A 23286-nucleotide genomic window follows, 5' to 3' on the forward strand; every position below is an offset into this window, starting at 1 on the left:
ATAAGAATAGCACCTGACTTCTCAATGGAGACTCTAAAAGCCAGAAGGTCCTGGACAGATGTAATGCAGACACTAAGAGACCTTGGATACCAACCCAGACTATTATACTCAGCAAAACTCTCAATCAACATAGATGGAGTAAACAAAATATTCCATGATGAAACCAGATTTAAACAATATCTTTCCACAAATCCAGCCCTACAAAAAGCACTTGAAGGAAAAATCCAACCTAAGGAAGTTAGATACACCCATGAAAACACAGGCAATAGATAGTCCCACACCAACAAATACCAAAGAAGGGAAACATACAAAACTACCACCAAAAAATAACAGGAATTAACAATAACTGGTCATTAATATGCATTAATATCAATGGTCTCAATTCACCTATAAAAAGACACAGGCTGACAGAATGAATATGAAAACAAGATCCATCCATTTGCTGCATACAAGAAACACACCTCAATTTCAAAGACAGACACTACCTCAGAATAAAAGGCTGGGAAAAAAACTGTCCAATCAAATGGATTTAAGAAACAAGCTGGTGTAGCTACCCTAATATCTAACAAAATAGACTTCAAACTAAAATCAATCCAAAGAGATCAGGAAGGGCATTACATATTTATCACAGGGAAAATCCAACAAGATGAAGTCTCAATTCTGAATATTTATGCCCCAAATACAAGAGCACCAACATTCATAAAAGAAACATTACTAAAGCTTTAATCACACATCAAACCCCTTACACTAGTAGTGGGAGACTTCAACAGCCCACTCTAACCAATGGACAAGTCTGCCAGACAGAAACTTAACAGAAAAATAAGGGAGCTAACAGACATTATGACTCAAATGGACTTAATAGATATCTACAGAATATTCCACCCTAACACAATAGAATATGCCTTCTCTTCAGCACCCCATGGAACCTTCTCTGAAATGGACCACATGCTTGGTCACAAAGCAAATCTCAACAGATACTAAAAATTCAAGTAACCTTCTGTATCTTATCAGAGCACTGTGGCTTATTCATAATAGCAAGAACCAGGAAACAACCTAGATGCCCCTCAACTGAAAAATGGATAAAGAAAATGTGGCACATATATACAATGGACTACTACTCAGCAGTAAATAAAACAATGACATCATGAAATTTGCAGGCAAATGGATAGAACTAGAAAATATCATCCTGAGTGAGGTAACCCAGACTCAGAAGGACAAACAGTATGTACTTACTCATAAGTGGATACTAGATGTGAGGGAAGGGATGGCCAGACTGCAACCCATAGCTCCAGAGAGGCTAGCTAACAGGGAAAGACCCTAGGAGGGACACATGGATGATCCAGCAAAGGAGAAGTGGATGAGATCTACATGAGCGGACTGGGTGTGGGGGTTGGTGGAGGACGAGCAGTGGGGGGTGAGAACATAGGGAAATGGGAGGGTCGAGCTGGAACAGGGACAGAGTGGGAAGGTAGGGAGGGAGATACCATGATAGATGAGGACATCATGAGAATAGGAAGAGGCAGGGTGCTGGGGAGGCTCTCAGGAATCCACAAGGATGACCCCACCTTAGACTACTGGCAGTGGTCCGGGGGGGGGGGTACCTGGACTGGTCTACTCTGGTGACCAGTCTAGCAAATAGCCTAACTGTCATCATAAAGCCTTTGTCCAGTGACTGATGGAGGCAGATTCAGAGATCCATGGCCAGGCACCAGGCTGAGCTCTGGAAATCCAATTGATGAGAGAGAGAAGGGATTCTGCAGGCAGGGGACATCAAGATCATGACGGGAAGACATGCAGAGATGACTGGCCACACTAGTGGAAGCCCATGAACTGTAGACTAGTGGCTGTGGAGCCCACACGGGACTGGACTAGGCCCTCTGGATATGGAAGACGGTTGTTTGGCTCAAACTGTTTGGGGGGCACCCAGGTAGGGAGATCGGGATCCATCCATGGTGTATGGGCAGGCTTTTGGGAATCTGGTTCCTGCAGTGTGATACCTTGTGCAGCCTAGGTGCAGTGGACCTGCCTATGCTCAGAGTGCTAGGGTCTGCTGACTCCCCATGGGAGACCTTGATTTGGGAGATGTAGGGATGTGGGGTGGCTTGAGAGAGAGGGCTGGGTGGGGGTAGGAGGAGGTAGGAGGTGGGATCTGTGGGTGGTATGTGAAGTGAGTAGAAACTTTCTTAATAATGAAAAATGAAAAAAAGAAAAGAAAAGAAAAAAGGAGAAATAAAACCCAGAAATCAAGGAAGTCCAGAGGACCATAAGGAGACCTAGTTTAAGAACCTGTACTCCAATAAATTGGAAAACACAAAATAAAAGGATATTTTTGTTGATGTGTACCACTTACCAAAGTTAAATAAAGATCAGATAAATAATTTAAACAGAGCTATATGCCCTAGTGAAATAGAAGCAGCTATTAAAAGTCTCCCAAGCAGAAAAACCCAGGCCAGAGAGTTTTATTGCAGAATTTTCTCAGTCTTCAAAGAATAATTAATGCCAATACTCCTTAAATTATTCCACCAAATAGGAACCAAAAGAAGGTTGTCAAACTTATTTAAGAGGCCGCAGTCACCCTGATACCCAAACCACACAAAGATTCTGGTCATCAGCTTTTAGAGAGAAAGAAAAACATATTTCACAACAAGTATAGAAAACTATAGCAGAATAAAATGGAAAGACTAGTAATTTTTTTAGTATGTATTGCATTGAGCCTCTCCTATAGCATATTCCTGAGTGAATATTCATGAATAGACAATTAATACTTATACCTCTTTTTATATTTCCAATACAAGGAAAAAACATCAATTTATTGAATGTCAATACTTAAAAATAAACCACTATGCACAATGGCCATGAACCTAGTTGACCATCTTCAGACACACAGAAAGTGGCATCCTTACCAGAATCAGTGTCATAACATAACTGTATCAAAGAAGCAGCATGTTGTAGTAGTTGTTGTTGCTTACCACTGAATTGTGTCCAGCGAATACTGAGTACATGTTTTCAATTTGTAAAGAAACAAGCTTCTCCAGCTACTTAGTTAAAATTGTTCAGTTAAGCTCCACCCATTATAGCCTCAGCAGCTGGTCATCAGGCAAGTCTTCTGTGGTCAGCCTGCTCCACCACCATCCCCCGTGGCATCAGAGGGCCCCGGAGGCACAGCCCCCACCTGCACCAATTGGAGGAAGAAGTGAGTGGCTGCTCTCCCAGCTGGACAGCTCTGTACCCTAGGCCATAGGACCTGGGGCACTTTCCACGCACCTCCTGACCCATCACAGCCTATAATTACCCCAAACCCAGTAGATGGCAGTGTAATAATACATTCAACAACATAAAGAGCAGCATGGCATGGCCAGAACCTAGTGGTTCTACAATAGCAAGACCTAAACATCCCAATGCAGATGAAGCAGAAGAAAGCGATTTTAAAAATAACCTTATGAAAATGATAGAGGCCCTTAGGGTAGAAATAAAAAAAATTCCCTTAAAGAAATCAATGAAAAGACAAACAAACAATTGGAAGAAATCAATAAATCCCTTAAAGAAAGCAGAGAAAAAAATAAAAAATGTGAAGGAAACAGTTCAAGACTTGAAAATTGAAATAGAGGCAATAAAGAAAACACAAACCAGGAGAATTCTGGAAATGGAAAATCTGGATAAACAAACAGGAACTACAGATGCAAGCATCACCAACAGAATATGAGAGATAGAAGAGAGAATCTCAGGCATTGAAGATATGATAGAGGAAATAGATTCATCAGTCAAAGAAAATGTCAAATCCAACAAATTCTTAACACAAAACATCCAGGAAATCTGGAACAACATGAAAGTCCAAACCTAAAAATAATACAGATAGGAGAGGGAGAATAATTTCAGCTCAAAGGAACAGAAAATATATTTAACAAAATCATAGAAGAAAAACTTTCCCAACCTAAAGAAGGACATGCTTATGAAGGTACAAGAAGCTTACAAAACACCAAATAGACTGGACCCAAATAAAATACCCTCACCACATAATAATAAAAATACTAAACATATCAGTTAAAGAAAGAATATTAAGAGCTGCAAAAGAAAAAAGTCACACAACATATAAGGTAGACCTATCAGAAAAACACCCAGCTCCTCAATGGAGACTGTGAAAGCCAGAAGGTCTTGACCAGATATTTTGCAGCCATTAAGAGACCACAGATGTCAGCCAGGACTACTATACCCAGCAAAACTTTCAATCACCATAGATGGAGAAAACAAGATATTCCATGACAAAACCAAATGTGAACAATGCCTATCCACAAATCCAGCCTTTCAGGAAGTACTAAAAGGAAAATTTCCACACAAGGAATTTAGCTACACCCACAAAAACACAGGCAATAAATAATCTCACATTTGCAAATCCAAAAGAAGGGAAACACACATACTAACAAAACCAAAAATAACAGAAATTAATAATCACTCATCATTAATATCCCTTAATATCAATGGATTCAATTACCTACAGAAAGACATAGGCTAACAGAATGAATAAAAAAAAAAAGATCTTTCTGCTGCATACAAGAAACACATCTCAACTTCAAAGACAGACATTACCTTAGAGTAAAGGTTTGGGAAAAGTTTTTCCAATCAAATGGACCTAAGAAGCAAGCTGGTGTAGCTATCCTAATATCTAACAAAATAGATTTCAAAATAAAATTAATCAAAAGAGATGGAGAAGAACATTTCATACTCATCAAAGAAAAAATCCATCAAGATAAATGTCAATTCTGAATATTTATGCCCCAAATACATTTGTAAAAGAAATATTACTAAAGCTTAAATCACACATCAAACTCCACACACTAATAGTGGGAGACTTCAACAACCCACTCACACCAATGGACAGGACTGCCAGAGAGAAACTTAACACAGAAATGAGGGAACTAACAGATGTTAATATTCAAACTGACTTAACATATATCTGTAGAACGTTTCACTCAAACGCTAAAGAATAATACCTTCTTCTCAACACCTCAGGGAACCTTCTCTAAAATTGATCACATACTCAGTCACAAAGCAAATCTCAACAGATACAAAAAAATGGAATAACCCCTGTTTCTTATCAGATCACCATGGCTTAAAGTTAGATTTCAACAACAACACAAACTGCAGAAAGCCTACAAACTCATGGAAACTGAATAATACTCAACTGAATCATCACTGGGTCAGGAAGAAATAAAGAAAGAATTTCACCAATCTACATAAGTGAGACAGTTGTGTAACTTGATCTGCTTAAGGGGCCTCCTGGCAGTAGGATCAGGATCCATCCCTGGTGCATGAGTTGGCTTTTTGGAGCCCACTAACTATGGTGGGACACCTCTCACAGCCTTGATGCAGGGGGAGGGCCTTGGACCTGCCTCTATTGAATGTACCTGCCTCTACTGACTCCCCATGGGAGGCCTTACCTTCTTGTAGGAGGGCATGCGGGGTGGATTGGGTCAGGGGAAGGCTGGAGGGACAGGAGGAGGAAAGAGGTGGATCTGTAATTAGTATGTAAAATGAATAAAAAATTCTTAATAAAAAAGAAAGAAATTCTCTGTTGTGGGGAATTTCTTTCTTTTTTATTAAGAATTTTTTATTCATTTTACATCCGAGGGGGAGGCTTTGCCCTGGAGGAGGTGGGAATGGGGGGTGGGCTGGGGGGAAGGTGAGGGGTGTGGGAGGGGGGAGAACAAGGGAATCTGTGGCTGATATGTAGAACTGAATTGTGTTGCAAAACAAAAATTAAAAAAGAAAAAAAAGAAAGAAATTAAAAACTTCCTACAATTCAATGAAAATTAAGGCATGACATACCCAAACTTATGGGACACTATGAAAGGAGTGCTAAGAGGAAAGTTCATAGCACTAAATGCCCACATAAAGAATTTGGGGAAATCTCACATTAGGGATTTAACAGCACACCTGAGAGCTCTAGAACAAAAAGAAGCAAACTCACCCAGGAGGAGTAGACAACAGGAAATAATCAAATTGAGGGCTGAAATCAATAAAATAGAAACAAAGAGAACAATACAAAGAATCAATGAAATAAAGACATGGTTCTTCAAGAAAATCAACAAGATAGACAAACCCTTATCCAAACTAACCAAAAGGCAGAAAAATAATATCCAAATTGACAAAATCAGGAATGAAAGGAGGGATATAACAACAGACACTGAGGAAATCCAAAGAATCATTAGGTCATACTTCAAAAACCTGTACTCCACAAAATTGGAAAATATAATTTTCTGGATAGTTACCACTTACCAAAATTAAATCAAGACCAGACAAACAATTTAAATAGTCCTATAACCATTTTAAGTCATTAACATTCTCCCAACAAAAAAAGCCCAGGGCCACATGGTTACAGCACAAAATGCTTCCAGAATTTCAAAGAAGATTTAATACCAATACTTCTCAAATTGTTCCACACAATATGAACAGAAAAAAACATTGTAAAACTCTTTTTATGAGGCTACAGTCACCCTGACATACAAACACAAAATGACACAACAGAGAAAGAGAATTACAAACCGATCTCCCTCATGAACATTGATGCAAAAATATACAGTAAAATACTGACAAACCGAATCTAAGAATACATCAAAAAAATTATCCACCATGACCAAGTAGGCTTCATCCCAGAGATGCAGGAATGGTACAACATACAAAAATCTGTCAATGTAATCCACCATATAAACAGACTGAAAGGAAAAAACTACATGATCATCTCATCAGATGCTGAAAAGGCCTTTGACAAAATTCAACACACCTTCATGATAAAGGACTTGGAAAGATAAGTGATACAAGGAATATACCTAAACATAATATAGGCAATATACAGCAAGCCAACAGTCAACATCAAACTAAATGGAGAGAAACTCAAAGTGATTCCACTAAAATCAGGAACAAGACAAGGCTGTCCGCTCTCTCCATATCTATTCAATATAGTACTCGAAGTTCTAGCTAGAACAATAAGACAACAAAAGGAGATCAAGGGTATACAAATTGGAAAGGAAGAAGTCAAACTTTCACTATTTGCAGATAATGTGATAGTATAGATAAGCAACCCCAAAATTCTACCAGGGAACTCCTACAACTGGTAAACACCTTCAGCAATGTGGTGGGACACAAGATAAACTCAAAAAAAAAAATCAGTAGTCCTCCTATATACAAATGATAAATGAGCTGAAAAAGAAATCAGGGTAGCATCACCCTTTACAATATCCACAAATAACATAAAATGTCTTGGGATAACTCAGTCCAAACAACTGAAAGACCTGTATGACAAGAACTTTAGGCCTTTGAAGAAAAAAATTGAAGAAAATATCAGAAAATGAAAAGATCTCACATGCTCATGGATAGGTAGGATCAACATAGTAAAAATGGCAGTCTTACCAAAAGCAATCTACAGATTCATTGCAATTTCCATAAAAATCCCAACACAATTCTCCAAAGATGTCAAAAGAACAATACTCAACTTCATGTGGAAAAACAAAAAACCCAGGATAACCAAAATAATCCTGTACAATCAAGGAACCTCTAGAGTCATTACCAACCCTGACTTCAAGTTCTATTACAGAGCTATAGTAATAAAAATGCCTTGGTATTAGAATAAAAACAGACACATGGATCAACGGAATAAAATTGAAGATCCTGACATTAATCCACACACCCATGAATATCTGATTTTTGACAAAGAAGCCAAATTGTACAATGGAAAAAAAGAAAGTATCTTCAACAAATGTTGCTGGCATAACGTATGTCAGCATGTACAAGAATGCAAATAGCTCCATATCTATCACCCAACACAAAACTCAAGTCCAAAGTATCAAAGACCTCAACATAAATCCAGTTACAGTGAACCTGATAGAAGAGAAAGTAGGAAGTAGCCTTGAACACATTGGCCCAAGAGACCACTTCCTAAACATGAGTAGCATAGACACTGAAAGCAATAATTAATAAATGGGACCTCCTGAAACTGAGAAGCTTCTGTAAGGCAAAGGACACAGTAAATAAGAAAAAAACAGCAGCCTAAAGAATGGAAAAAGATCTTCACCAACTCCACATCTGACAGAGGGCTGATCTCCAAAATATATAAAGAACTCAAGAAATTAGCCATCAAAAACCAAATAATCCAATTGAAAATGGGATATAGATCTGAACAGAGAATTCTCAACAGAAGAATCTCAAACAGCTGAAAGACATTTAAGGAACTGCTCAACATCCTTAGCCATCAGGGAAATGCTAATCAAAAATGACTCTGAGATACTATCTTATACCTGTCAGAATGACTAAGATCAAAAACATAAATGACAGCTTATGTTGGAGAGAATGTGGAGTAAAGGGAACACTCCTCCACTGTTGGTGGGAGTGCGAACTTGTACAGCCACTTTGGAAATCAGTATGGCAATTTCTCAGAAAATTGGCAATCAATATCCTTCAAGACTCAGCAATACCACTCTTGGGCATATTCCCAAATGATGCACAATCATACCACAAGGACTTTTGATCAACTATGCTCATAGCAACATTATTCATAATAGCCTGGAATAGAACCTGGAAAAACCAAGATACCCCTCAACTGAAGAATGGATAAAGAAAATGTGGTACTTTTACACAATGGGAGTATTACTCAGTGGTAAAAATACAATGACATCATGAATTTGCAGGCAAATGGATGGAACTAGAAAAAAAAAATCCTCCTGAGTGAGGTAATACAGACCCAGAAAGACAAATATGGTATGCACTCATTTATAAGTGGATATTAGCTATAAAGTAAAGGACAACCAGGCTACAATCCACAGCCACAGGAAAGCTGGGTAACAAGGAGGGCCCTTAGAGGGAAATCCATGGATCACCCTAGGAAGGGAAAATAATAATATCTCCTGGGTTAACTGGGTGTATGTTGTGGGTGGGGGGAATGAGAATGTTGGGAAGGGAAGGGCCAAGTTGGGGGAGGGTCAGAGAGGGAGAGCAAGGAAAGAGATACATTGTTAGGGGGAGTCATTATGGGAATTAGGGAGAAACCTGGTGCTAGGGAAATTCCCAGGAATCCACAAGGATGACCCCAGCTAAGACTCCAAGCAATAGTGGAGAGGGTACCTGAACTGGTCTTCCCCTGTAATCAGATTGATGATTACCCTAATTGTCATTATAGAACCTTCATCTATAACACTGATGGAAGAGTGTGCAGAGATCCACAGCCAACCACTGGGCTGAGCTCCTGGAGTCCAGATGAAGAGAGAGTGGAGGGATTATATGAGCAAGGGAGGTCAAGATCATAATGGGGAAACCCATAGAGATGGTTGACCCAAGCTAGTGGGAATTCAGGGACTCTGGACTGACAGCTGGGGAGCATGCATGGGACTAAAAAAGGCCCTCTGAATGTGAGTGACAATTCTGTAGTTGATCTGTGTGTGGGGCCCCTGGCAGTGGGACAAGGATTTATCCCTGGTGCATGAACTGACTTTTTGGAGCCCATTCCCTATGGTGGGATAACTTCTTCAACCTTGATGCAGTGGGAGGGGTTTGGTCCTACCTCAACTTAATATGCCAGAATTTGTGGACTCCCCAGGGGAGGCCTTACTCTCTCTGAGGGGGCAGGGTGTGGGAAATGGGATGGCAGGGGAGTAGGAACTGTGGTTGGTATGCAAAATGAAAAAATAACTTTTAATTTAAAAAAATGTTCATTTAAGATGAAAACTCTCTGGAATAAGGAAGCTAGGTTTTGATGACTATCCCATGAAGCATGATGGAAACTGGAGACAGAGACAAACCAGGGACAAAAATCTTTCCAAGGAATATCTAGAATCGGCTGTGGTGGCACATGTCTTTACTCCCAGCAGTTGGGAGGCAGAGGCAGGTGGACCTCTGAGATGGAGGCCATCCCAGTCTAGAGAGTGAGTTCAGGACAGCCAGGCTGAATTAGAGAAGTCCTGTCTGGAAAAACAAAACCATTGTCATCATCATCATCATGAACAACACATCATCATCATGAACACCATCATCATCATCTTCATCAACATCATAAATCATCGTCATCATCATCATCATCATCATCATCATCAACAACAACAACAATATCAAACTGCCAGTGTAGGAAATCTTGAGAGAGGTAAACGTACTTATTCTCCTTGTTCACTTCTGGAGAAGATGCTAATAAACTCTCCAGTTCTAACTCTGGTCCCTGTCTTCCCTGTAGTATAAAGGATAATTATCTTCATTAGCTTCCATTGCTTCTCATAAACAGAACTAGGGAAAGATCCCACCCTTAATATTTGTGTATCCTGAACTGCATCTCTTAGTGAGAGAAAAGCAGAGAAGACACAGGACAGAAGTTTTTGTGAGAGTATTATCTGGCCTGAAACGAATTTATGTGACTACACATATAAACTACCGACTCACTAACTCTTTCCCCATAAGTCAACTGTTGCTCTCCACAAACAGAAATAAATCATTACTTTATATTTTATTCAGATGACTATATTATTTTATTAGGCATAAAATAATAAAAATGACTAAATATTGTACCCTTTGTTTGTGATATAATAATATTTTAGTGATATTTAACTATATACTAATATGCATACACAATACAATGTATCTATTGTTAAAAACTAAACGAAATATCTATTTTTATAAAAAGTCAACTTGTTATTGTGTGACTATAAGGAACACATACTGTGTAGCAGGGTTTTTTCTTATTTTTACAATGATATCAGTTGTTAAAATGAAATACACCAATATTTTTAGAGATATGTTTTTAGATTTGAGATTTTTCTTAGTAATTCTGCATTCAAAAATGCTAAAAAAATAGACTAAGAAGCAATGTAACTACAATTTTCATGTGGTTTCCTTTACTCACTTTTTAAACTGTTCACATTTTTATTTTTATTTAGTGTTAGAGTTATTCATTTTCAAAAGTTTGCCTAGGGCTAGAGGGATGGCTCAGCAGTTAAGGGCACAGCTTGCTCTTAAAGGGATCCAGGTCCAGTTCACAGGCACCACATGGTGGCTCACAACCACCATAAGTCCAGGTGCAAGGATTCCAAGAGTTCCAATGCCATCTTCTGACCTCCACAGGCACCAAGCACAAATGTGGTATTGCTTGTACATGCGCAAGAAAAACGCTCACACACATAAATACTCATTAAAGACTTTTACTCTTACCTTCACGGAACTCTGCAGACTTTGTTCTGTTAACAGACTTCATCTGCTTCAAAGGCATAGCTTCACTGTGAAGTATTTTTAAGTAACATTTAAATTCACATGAAAAACATTTAACAAATACTCTTAATTCTTTCTTTTTGATTTCCCAATATATCTTACATTAGTCATTTACAAAATAATAATTTGTGCTTCAGTGGTTAACTATGATTAGAGAATGCTTTCCTCATGTCAAAGACAGGGCAATAATTTTTACCCTGATTAAAACACCACACACAATACTCTGTTGTTCACTCTTCATAAGTTTTTGTATATTCCTTGCACAGGTAAGAAGAATGATGGTTCTGAATGTAAGGATAGAATGATCTATAGATGTTTGTTAGGTGCATTTGATGGCATGTCATTTAACTTAGATGTCTCTCTCTTTGAGTAATAATTTATCATAGGATTTAAGAAGAAATTTTTAAATTCTCTAAAATTGAACGAATTTAAAATATTACATGCTAGATCTTTGGTATACAACGAACGACATACTCAGAAAGAAATCAGTAGCTATAAGTACATATATTAAAAAAAGTCAGAACAATTTCAAATAACTTAAATCTGATGTATCTTTGTGCCTCAGAGAAACAAGAACACAACAAAGTGGAACTGGACATGAGGGCAGAAATTAATGATCACACACAGGAGGGGCCAGGGGTTCTTCCACACACTTTGTTCCCATGGCTGCAGGAACTGCTGACTTTGTTTATGTGCTCAATGCACTTAATGCTCCTGTTTAATTCCTTTCCCACACCCTAGAGCACCATGGTCCCTTCACTATCAGGAAACTTTTTAGGTATTTCCCTGAGTCTCATGCTCCCTCCCAAGAGGTTGGTGGGTAGAACATGAAACTGATTCATAGCTCTAAGCACTGAAGGGCCAGCACTCTCAGAAGCCACCACATTTTTGGTGCTTTAAAGCTGCTTTTTGATAGTCTATTCACAAGTATATGATGAAGCTGTCAAATGGCTATTTTTATGCTCAACAAGCAATTCTGTAATGCTGAGTCTTTATAGCACAGTGGGGAGCAACGCTGTCCCCTCAGCACCACTTTATCCAAACTACAGTTCAGAACTCCAGACTTCAGGGCTTGTTGTTGGTAATAATAAACCTCTTCGTTCTCCTACCTTCCACCGACCTTGGTTTTCAGCACCATTGTGGAACTCATTGAGGAGGCTCTTTATGTCTGTGCAGAACATGTCCATAAGGCCATTCTGAAGAGATCTTCAGCAATGCCTGGGAGAGTCTTGAACCCTGCCTTGTTACTCACACTCCTGCCAACAGATAACTTGGCCCAAACATACTAGTGATCTGAATGAATGACCTGAAGCTGATACTTTAAATACATGTGCATAGCATGTTATGGGCAGTGCACTTGCATGCATATGTGATTTCAGGTACATACATGCATGCCAGGGTGCATAGATTGGCAATTAGAGTACAAACTGCGGGGAAGGTCAACTTTCACCTTCAACCTTTTTTTTTGTTGCTGTGTCTTGATCATGAATGCACACCCCCAAATAATTATTGAGTCAAATTTGGGGGATTCTCTGTCTCCCTTCCAACTCACTCTAAGTTCCTCAAGATTACAGATGCACATGAGACCATCAGGCCTCATGTGACTTCTGGGCATCCAAACTCCCAGTCTGACACACGCATGGCAAAGACTTTCTCTACTGAACCATCTCACTAGCCATGGATTCTTAACAGTATTTCACACTGCATCAGGTGTAATCAGTAATTGCAAGATTGTGTGCTCTACAAATAATTATTCAGCTTGTGAATAAAGGAGGAATAAAGGTGGTGAAATTGACTTACACAGAGGAAAACAGTGTGATTTCCAAATTTGATATCTCCAGATATACAGTGTATTTTAAAACCCATATACTCTTACCTGATTGAAGTCTTCTGTTCAGTTCCTGCATTCACTATGAAAGAAAAAGACAAAATGTGTTATAAACAACTGCAGAAAAATACAACTATTAAATGCCAAGGCTAAAGTTTTGCTACCACATATACTTTGACACCATTTCTGGATAGTCTTTCATGTGAATATTGATTTATATACAATAAATATATGGAGAACTCTTAATTTCCATTTTCCTGTATATTTCAAAGGCAAAGAGACAACATTACCAGAAGTTAATAATCATAACAAATTGTGCAAATACCTATGACCCTATCAGACAGAGGAACTGGCATCTACACCAGATCAGTATCCCAAACTGCACCTTGTTGCTGTTGCTGTTTTGTCTGTAGACTAATGGTGCTAGAAATTATGAATATTTTCATCTTGTATAGGAGTGAAAGGAGCTTCTCCAAGGATTGAGTTTAACTTGCTCCATTGAGGATGAAAATTCCAGACACAAGGAAGCTAAGTCTATGGTGACTGCCCTCTGCAGCATAGCAGAACATAGGAGATGCAAACAGACCAAGGACAAACACCTTTGGGAAGAATTTCCACCTGCCAGTGTGGCAAAACTCCGGAGAGGTCAGTGTGCTTTGTCTCCTTGTCCCCATCTGAGGAGGATGCTAAGAAGCCCCTCCATTCTAGCTAGAGTCCCTCATGCCTGTGCAGTGTAAAGGAGCTCAGCATCAGCTCCCATCACCTCCCACCATAAGAACTACTGGAAAGGTTGTCCCTTAGCAGTTATGCACCCTGAACTGGATCTCCAGTGAGAGAATCGTGGAAGAAGCATGGGCGCAAAGCAGCCATTTCAAGGGAGTAGTATCTCACATGAAACACTTTTATGTTTCCACGCGTAAACCATCAATGAGTTGAGCTTTCACTCTATGCTAACACTCTGCCCTCCAAAAAGAAAGAAAATCAATTCTTGTTGGCTTCATTTGCAGTATGCAAAATTCCAGTGTCATTTCCTTGACCCTGCCCATGACTGAGGTGAGCATTTGTCCCACCAGTAAATGGACTGAGAATGCAGCTCAGTGGTAGAGCCTACATTCAGCGTGTGGGAGGCCTTGGTCAGTCCTCATCACCACAAGGGAGGTTCAATAATACTGTGTTGAAATAATATAAAAGAAAGTCACCCATGTTATAGTAATACTGGCTTGGCTGCCACTTTTCACCTCATCTCTTATGTGAAGAGGGTCATTCCAATTCATCTACACTATCACTCCCTGGTTTGCCTTTCAAAGGCAAGATAGGTGTGAAAGATTCTGTAGTTACAGTCGCTGAAAGCACAAATTCTGTAGCATTCTCTCCACTGTTAGAATCTTGTCCAGACTCAGTGGACCAGGACCCTGTAGTCAATGTTGCCTACTTGATAATAGTGTTGTTTTCTCAACTTTCCTGCTACTGTGGCATATTTTCTGGAAAGTTTGTCTTTTTTTTTTTTTCAGAACAAGGATAAGCATTTATCATCATCTTTCCAGAGAATGCTACAGGAAGCAATTACTACCACGTTTACAGGTGACATTTGGCATTGGCAATTTTCTGTGGCTCAAGAAAAAACCTCCACTTGGTAAAACATGAACTCTGCAACTGCAATATGCAAAACTACTAACAGGTGGTCATGGTTGAGGGCAGAGGTCCGTCTTCTGTGGCACATGACCAAACCAATGGGGTTTTGATCAGGTTAACACTGTTGTCCAGTTGCTCTCCACCCTTCCGTACTGGATATCAGTCAACTTTCCCAAGATGTGGCTTGCAAGCTTGGGACCATTCTCCGTTGTTGGAATGTGCCGCATCTGGCCCTTGTAGAGAATGTCTGAAACCGGGCAGACGACGCAGGCCGTCCCTGAGCCAAACATCTTCTTCACTCTCTTCCCCTCCAGGGCAGGGGTCTGGTCATCCATGGTGAGGTATCTCTCACACACCTTAAATTCACCCCACTGTTGTGCCAGAACTATGATGCTCTGCCTGGTCACACCTGGGAGAATGATGCCATCTAGTGGAGGTGTCGCCAGCTCTTCCTCTCCATCTTCATTTATCCAGTAGAAGAACAGATTCATCGTGCTCACTTCAGTTATCTGGTCATCCTTGCCATACAGCCAGAGGACCTGCTGACAGTCATTCTCTGCTGCCTCGCACTGTGCTAAAAGGGACGCACCATAATTGCCGCCGACCTTGCACTCCCCAGTTCCACCTTGCCAGGCTTTGACATGCTTTGGATTGGCCCACAATGACACAGGATTAAAGGTTCCGCTAGAAAAATAAGGTCCCGGGAGGAGGGGACTGGACCTACCTGGACTGAGTCCACCAGGTTGATCTCAGTCTGTGGGGAAGGCTTTGCCCTGGAGGAGATTGGAAAGGGGGGCTTTCTGGGGGGAAGGTGAGGAGGGCGGGAGGAAGGAGAACAAGGGAATCTGTGCCTGTATGTAGAACTTAATTGTATTGCAAAATAAAAATTTAAAAAAAAAAGGTCCCACAGGGCTCAGGATCACAAAGAGCAAGGCTCTGGATGGCTTCTTTTTGACTCCAAGAGATTGCTCAGTCCCGATAAACGTGGGGCGGATGTAGAGACTGGCAGAGGTGGAATAGGGGACTCACTCTTGGTCTATCTGTATAAGCTGCCGAATGCATTCCAGAAGCTCCTCCTGGTCAAACACCAGCAAAGCGGCCCGCAGAGCAGATCGGCACATTCTCTTCATGTTGAGTTCAGGCCGAAACAACCGGATCTTGTTATGGACTCCTCAAAAGGCCTTCAAGCCTTCATACAGTTCCACGCCATAGTGTAAAACTGAGGCATCAGGATGTATAGACAAGTTTTCAAAAGGCTTAATGTGAGGTTTCTCCGATCCAGATGCCAAGGACCACTCTACCGTCAGCATGTGGTCGGTGAACGTAGCTCCAAACACCAGAGAGTCGGGGTCTGGCTTTTCCTTCAAGACAGTGGCTGATGTAATGACAAGGTCTTTGGCCCTAAAAGTCTCAGCCACTTCTGATCCTCATTCTCCAGCGAAGGGTGCCGCGCATCCATTACTGCAGTCCTGGGGGGCCAGGGTTGCAGTTCCCCGGGGCAAGCAGGCCACGGCAAGCTGCGGACGCGTGGGAATGCGTGGCGCGGCGGCGACACGTGGTGCACAGCGAATCCTCGTGAAACCCAGGGCTGCTGTTCCGCGTGGCGGGCGCTGGAGGTCCGAACAGAGAGCCACTGACGAGCACCCAGCACAGGGAGGAGCGCAGAAGCTGCAGCATCTCCCTGTCGTGGGTGCGTGCAGTCATGCGATTGTGGGCAAGCACATGGAGGGCCCAGAAGCACTGGCCGGAAAGTGTGTCTTACAACATATAAACAATGTGTCATCATACCCTAGGTGCTGGCAACATAGCCAATAGGGAAAGCACTTGTCTAGAATGCTCACAATGGCAGTGTTCAATCCATTTTGTACTGCCTACAAAATTCAAAATCCATTGACTTTTAAAAGTTATTCCTTGAGCCTATTACATACTGTTTCAAGACACATTCACATTAAGTGGCAGATACTTAAAGGTAACAGTAAGACAATATGTCAATTGTCTAATACGTCTAAATTGAGAAATTACAGAATGGAAAAATATCTGATCATCCTAATTACATCTAGTCACAAAAATTAATGAAGGTAATTGGATATTGCATTTTTGGTTTTTAACATAATCACATTGCTATATAATAATACATAGCAAAAAAAAATGATGCGTTTACTATAACAACTGAAAAACAATCTATTTTATAACAGAGCCATCTTGCTATGAAGTGGATATAGAGGACATTTGGACTAGGTTAAACATCATTTTCATATTTATACAAAAATATTACATTCGTCAATGGCTCATGTTAAAAAACAAACAAACATGTTTCAGATGATAGGGTTTGAGACTGTAATTTCTTAGAAAGAACCTAACAGATTTTAAATTCTACAACTGTTAAGAAGCAAATTAAGAAAAAATATAACTGCATTTATATTGGATTTCGTTGGCCTTTTTTTTTTCTGGAAAAAACAAACTTGTTACTCTTTTTTTTAATTAGGGTAGGACCAATAGAGTATTCACTATTAATCTTACCTGTACTGATCTGGACAGGCTTTTTAAGTATCGATTGTAGCTCTCCTGGATGTCTTTCTTCACTGTGACAGATTTTAAAAGTGATAATTTAATAACCATTTAAAAAAAACATTTACCCAATGATTTGAATTTGTTGTTGTTTCAGTTCATAACATAACTTACACTATAAATTTACAAACAGCTACTAATAAGTTCTTCAACATTTTGACTGTAGTGGGTGACTCTTTCCTCACAACTTTTTCTTGTGTTGAAGAAAAGAAAGAACTCAGCCACAAAAAAATACCTCAACAAAAGCACAGAGAGACAGAGAGAAACAGAGAGACAGAGAGAGGGCTAGAGACAGAGAGACAGAGAGAAAGAGAGACAGAGAGTCAGAGGCAGGCAGACAGAAGAAACACTGGTTCTTTCACAGCCTTTGTTCGATGGCTACAGTAACTGGTGGTTCTATAGGCACATGCTCAATGGAATTAATATCCTGACTCCATCCCCATTCCTTGCCCTTAGAGCACCACAGCACCTTCTTTGTCATACTTTTGGCATTTCAGTGACTGTGGTGTTACCTCCCAAGAGCTTGGTTTGCAGACCATGGAATAGAGTCCCACTTCTGCTAACACTCTAACTCTCAAACCTTTCCTTGACAGCCCATTCAGGAGGGAATCCTGCACCACAATCTGGCTGTTTACGTGCTAAGCAAGGATTTCTACAAAGACTAAACAAGGTAATAACATGAAGACAAAAATTAAACCTGGTGGATAGTTTTTGTTATTTGCTGTGGAACTATTTAGAATTCCAAGTAGAACTTAACATTCAAGGTGTGTCTTTGAAATGTAGCTACCAGAAAATTATGAATCTTTACATGGGTAATTAACTCTGCCAACTTGGAGATTTGAGTAAATCTTGGAGTAAATCAGCTATTTAATAATATGTAACAGATGTTTTATTATATACAGCCCCATTAAAGAAGATAACAATGTCCTCTATTATGGACCTAGTCAACTATACCGAGGACAGAACTGGCTTGAAATGAAGGTTAAATTCTCTACCTAAGCAGTGTCTAGGCTAGCAGATCATGGACACAAATGTGCTTTCACCTCTGTGTTTATGTCCAAATAACAGGGAAGGAAAAAACTCTTTAGACAGACATAACTAGTAGTCTTGTTGTGGTTAAGATTTGAGATTCATAGGACTCATTATGGGGGAAAACAGATCACTGATGAAACAATTGATGAATGGAGCTCTTCTGGGAAAAGGATGGAGTGGGTCTTCACCATCGAAAATTGGGTGCTATACCTGATACAAAGGGACTTTGCATGTAATTCTGGTATCAGAGAAGGAAAGTCAAATGTTGGCTGCCTCTGATACCTTCTGATAATTCAGAATGATCCCAAATCATGTATGCTCTCAGGAAAGATGATGTCAAAAAAAAAAAAGATGTCAAAAATGATAACTGCTAGTGAAAGTCTAGGTTCAATGCTGACTTCAGAATGTTTTTGAATAAGTAAGGAGAGTCGATTTGATATTAATAAGTGTGAGTAACACGAAAGGTTCCTTTACCAAAGCAGAGAGTTAGTGCTTGGGAAATGATAGTTGAGTGTAAAACTTGTGTCTATATGAACAAAAATGAACAAGTTCTCAGTCTAAAATTATATTCATAATACCATAGGGACTGTAAGACACAGCAAGCATCCAGTATAGAGTACCTAACTCAGAGCACACCAAACAGGAATTAGTCTCTTATCTTTGAATTTCCCTAATGTTAATGTACTGTTAAATCTCTTAAATCTTACTTGCAGAAAGGCTTTGGATCAGTACTGTGTTGCACTTCTAAAGATAAAGAAAAATGGGTTTATTATAATTCCACAAATTATATTTATATATGGAAATAAACTCATTATCAATATCAATTCCATTAAGATCAATGTGTAGACTATTCTAGAGTAAACATTCAGTTGTAGGCAATTAATTCACAGAGAGCTCTTGCTTCCATTCACGGTATATTTAAACTCAAAGAGAGAGCAATCTATCAAGCATTAAAGCCTAAAAATAAACTCCTGTGCAGATCTGTGATGATCCTAACTAAACAATCTCAGACAGAGAGAGCAGTATCCTTACCAGACTCAGGACCTCAAACTGACTGAGTCACAAAATAGCTTCTTGTTGTTGTTTGACTCTGGGCTAAAAGAACTAGAAAGAATTCTTGATTTGGTGTGGTGGTGCACACCCTTAACACAAGGTGGCAGCAGAGCCAGAGAGATTTCTGTGAGTTCTAGGACAGCCAGAGCTTCATAACAAAAAGATTAGTCACATAACATAAAAAACCAAAAAGGAAAATTTCTTAAACTGTATAATCCTCTTTCTTTTCCTTCACAAACACAAAGAAGTTTCTTCAGCTTTTTAGCTGATATTGTTCAGTTTAGGTAAAAAGCCCCAGCACGGGAAGCTGGGTGTACAGCAACTGTCCTTTAGCTGATATTGTTCAGTTTAGGTAAATAGCCCTAGCCCGGGAAGCTGGGTGTACAGCAACTGTCCTTCGCAGCATGATGAATTCGGCGGACAGAAACGGACCAGGGACAAAGACCTTTACAAAAAGCTGAAGAGGGAACAATGTGCTTACTCTCCTCATCCTTTTTGGGAAAGAGGCCCCTTAGTTTCAGCTCTGTTCACAAACTCATGTGCAGCTTAAAACACGGTCATTACAGTGTCCGTCATCTCCCATAAAAACAGTTGTTGGAATGAATCCTTCAAGTAGTTATGTATGGCGAGCTGTATCTCACAGTGAGAGAGCAGCAGGAACATCAGTGGGGTGGAGCACCACATCCCATGGGTCTCCTGCTGACCTGGAATCAATTTACATGTCTGTGTCCACAAAATAGGAACTCACTCAAGTTTTCACTGTACACTGACAGTTTGTCTTTCATAAATGAAAATTACTCCTCTTTTTGTCTTGTTTCAAGAGGAACTTTCTGTACCTTCTTAGCATTCCCCATGACTCAGGAAGGGCATCTGACCCACTATCAAATGGGCTGGGACTGTGGCTCAGTGGTAAAGCCTACGCCTATCATGTGGGAGCCCTCAGTCAGCCCTCATCACTATAAGTGCAGAGAACAACAAAATTCACAGTAACGTGATACTAGAAATTTACCTGCATTACCATAATACTGACACTTTTTGTCTTACCTCTGAAGGGAAGAAGGCATTTGGATTTACTACCTAGTGTGGCTGACAGTGGCAAGTTAGGTATAAAAGACACTGTGATCACAGTTGTTGAAATACAAACTCTGCAGTGTTCCTTTCACTGTCAGAGAGTCTCTCTAGACTCAGTGGAGATGCAGCTAATTCTTTGACATACAGAATGATGTCATTGGCTCAACTCTCCCTTCATGTCCAAAGTTTCTCTGGAAATTGTGCTTTTCAGTGTGTAAGCCATGTTTTATCATACCCTTATGTACTTAACAAAACTCAAGGGAAAACGTTATAAGGGTCGAGTAAATATGAAGGGTGCAACCTAGAATATTCACAAGGCCATGCATTCAATCCCAGAACTTCAAAAACCCAAAACCAAAGAAAGAAACAAAGAACAGAAGAACATATAAGGATTGACAGTCTTCTTAAAGTCTATTACACTTTCTATGACTCAGCATTGTCAGTCTACTATGGGACAGGACTAAAGATAAACTTAATTAAGCGTGTGGAATCTATCTCAAGTGAGAAATTGCAAGATAAATAAAACACCAAGATGACTGTAATTACCTCATTAGGCAAGAAATTAATTAAAGTGACTGATTATTAAGTTTGTGACATAATTACGTTTTAGTAACATTCAAGTTTGTAATCATATGCAGCACAAAGGATGAAGCATTTGTTATAAAATCTGAAAGAAAAAAATCAGTTTTTATAACAGTCCAATTTGCTAGTGTGCTTATGGAGGTCCCCTGCCAGGTTAAACAGTTTTCTCCTTTATACCAAGACAGTACATGTATCAGTGTCAAGTCAAATGAGCAACATTTTTGACGGTATATTTTCATGGTTGAAAGTGCTTAGAAATGTTTAATTGATTCTGATATTTCCAGAATATTAGGAAACAAAATTTAAAACAAAATAACTGCATTTATATTTTATTTCCTTAACTCCTTTGGGGGTGTTAAAATTTTCACTCTTATTTGTTTTATTTAGGGTAGTTAGGAACAGATAGAGTAGTTCACTATAAAAATCTTACCTGTGTTGACTCTCACAAGCTTTTTGTTTCTCTGTTCTGGCTCTTTGGCAGATGTTCCTTTGCTGTGACATATGTTAAAATTGATCATTATTGTACTATTAGTATGAAAGACATTTAGCAAGTGCTCTAAATGCTTTACTTTTGAGTCCCTATCTGATATAGGATCTCACTATGTAGCCCAGCTGACCTGAAACCTAGTATGTGGACCATGTAAGCCTTGAACTTAAAGAGATATGCCTGCATTCTGCCTCCTGAGTTCTGAGATTAAAGCCTTTGGCAAAACTCTGGCATTTAACTCAGATTTTTCTCCGTTTGAGCAATGAGTTATATACATCATAGGCTTTAAGAAGAAATTTTAAATTCTCTAAAATTGAATGAATTTAAAATATTCCATGCTAGATCTTTGGTATGCAATGAACGACATACTCAGAAAGAAATCAGTAGCTATAAGTACCTACATTAAAAAGAGTCAGAACGATCTCAAATAACTTAATGATGCATCTTTGTGCCTCAGAGAAACAAGAACACAACAAAGTGGAACTGGACATGAGGGCAGGAATTAATGATCACACACAGGAGGGGCCAGGGGTTCTTCCACACACTTTGTTCCCATGGCTGCAGGAACTGCTGACTTTGTTTGTGTGCTCAATGCACTTAATGCTCCTGTTTAATTCCTTTCCCACACCCATGGTCCCTTCACTATCAGGAAACTTTTTAGGTATTTCACTGAGTCTCATGCTCCCTCCCAAGAGGTTGGTGGGTAGAACATGAAACTGATTCATAGCTCTAAGCACTGAAGGGCCAGCACTCTCAGAAGCCACCACATTTTTGGTGCTTTAAAGCTGCTTTTTGATAGTCTATTCACAAGTATATGATGAAGCTGTCAAATGGCTACTTTTATGCTCAACAAGCAATTCTGTAATACTGAGTCTTTATAGCACAGTGGGGAGCAACGCTGTCCCCTCAGCACCACTTTATCCAAACTACAGTTCAGAACTCCAGACTTCAGGGCTTGTTGTTGGTAATAATAAACCTCTTTGTTCTCCGACCTTCCACCGACCTTGGTTTTCAGCACCATTGTGGAACTCATTGAAGAGGCTCTTTATGTCTGTGCAGAACATGTCCATAAGGCCATTCTGAAGAGATCTTCAGCAATGCCTGGGAGAGTCTTGAACCCTGCCTTGTTACTCACACTCCTGCCAACAGATAACTTGGCCCAAACATACTAGTGATCTGAATGAATGACCTGAAGCTGATACTTTAAATACATGTGCATAGCATGTTATGGGCAGTGCACTTGCATGCATATGTGATTTCAGGTACATACATGCATGCCAGGGTGCATAGATTGGCAATTAGAGTACAAACTGCGGGGAAGGTCAACCTTCACCTTCAACCTTATTTTTGTTGCTGTGTCTTGTCCATGAATGCACACCCCCAAATAATTATTGAGTCAAATTTGGGGGATTCTCTGTCTCCCTTCCAACTCACTCTAAGTTCCTCAAGATTACAGATGCACATGAGACCATCAGGCCTCATGTGACTTCTGGGCATCCAAACTCCCAGTCTGACACACGCATGGCAAGCACTTTCTCTACTGAACCATCTCTCTAGCCATGGATTCTTAAGAGTATTTCACACTGCATCAGGTGTAATCAGTAATTGCAAGATTGTGTGCTCTACAAATAATTATTCAGCTTGTGAATAAGGGAAGAATAAAGATGGTGAAATTGACTTACACAGAGGAAAACAGTGTGATTTCCAAATTTGATATCTCCAGATATACAGTGTATTTTAAAACACATATACTCTTACCTGATTGGAGTCTTCTGTTCAGTTCCTGCATTCACTATGA

At 39.8% G+C, this 23286-nt stretch overlaps 1 protein-coding gene and 1 pseudogene across 12 annotated transcripts in view; both read right to left on the minus strand.

Moving 5' to 3' along the window:
- Positions 1-23286, minus strand: part of LOC131894475 (triadin-like) — a 112271-nt gene that overhangs the window by 49501 nt on the left and 39484 nt on the right. For 11 of the 12 annotated variants that reach the window (XM_059244747.1, XM_059244753.1, XM_059244749.1 and 8 more), the window contains 6 exons: positions 23247-23280; positions 21432-21493; positions 19003-19039; positions 17216-17277; positions 13112-13145; positions 11179-11243 (listed from right to left, as the gene is read on the minus strand). In XM_059244747.1, coding sequence (XP_059100730.1) covers positions 11179-11243; positions 13112-13145; positions 17216-17277; positions 19003-19039; positions 21432-21493; positions 23247-23280 — 294 coding nt within the window. The remainder of the gene's footprint in view (positions 1-11178; positions 11244-13111; positions 13146-17215; positions 17278-19002; positions 19040-21431; positions 21494-23246; positions 23281-23286) is intronic. The other variant, XM_059244752.1, reaches the window with a different exon arrangement.
- LOC131894481 (branched-chain-amino-acid aminotransferase, cytosolic-like) lies at positions 14791-16760 on the minus strand (annotated as a pseudogene).

The sequence above is a fragment of the Peromyscus eremicus genome, chromosome 17, assembly GCF_949786415.1.
Source record: "Peromyscus eremicus chromosome 17, PerEre_H2_v1, whole genome shotgun sequence".
In the NCBI taxonomy this organism is placed as follows: domain Eukaryota; kingdom Metazoa; phylum Chordata; class Mammalia; order Rodentia; family Cricetidae; genus Peromyscus; species Peromyscus eremicus.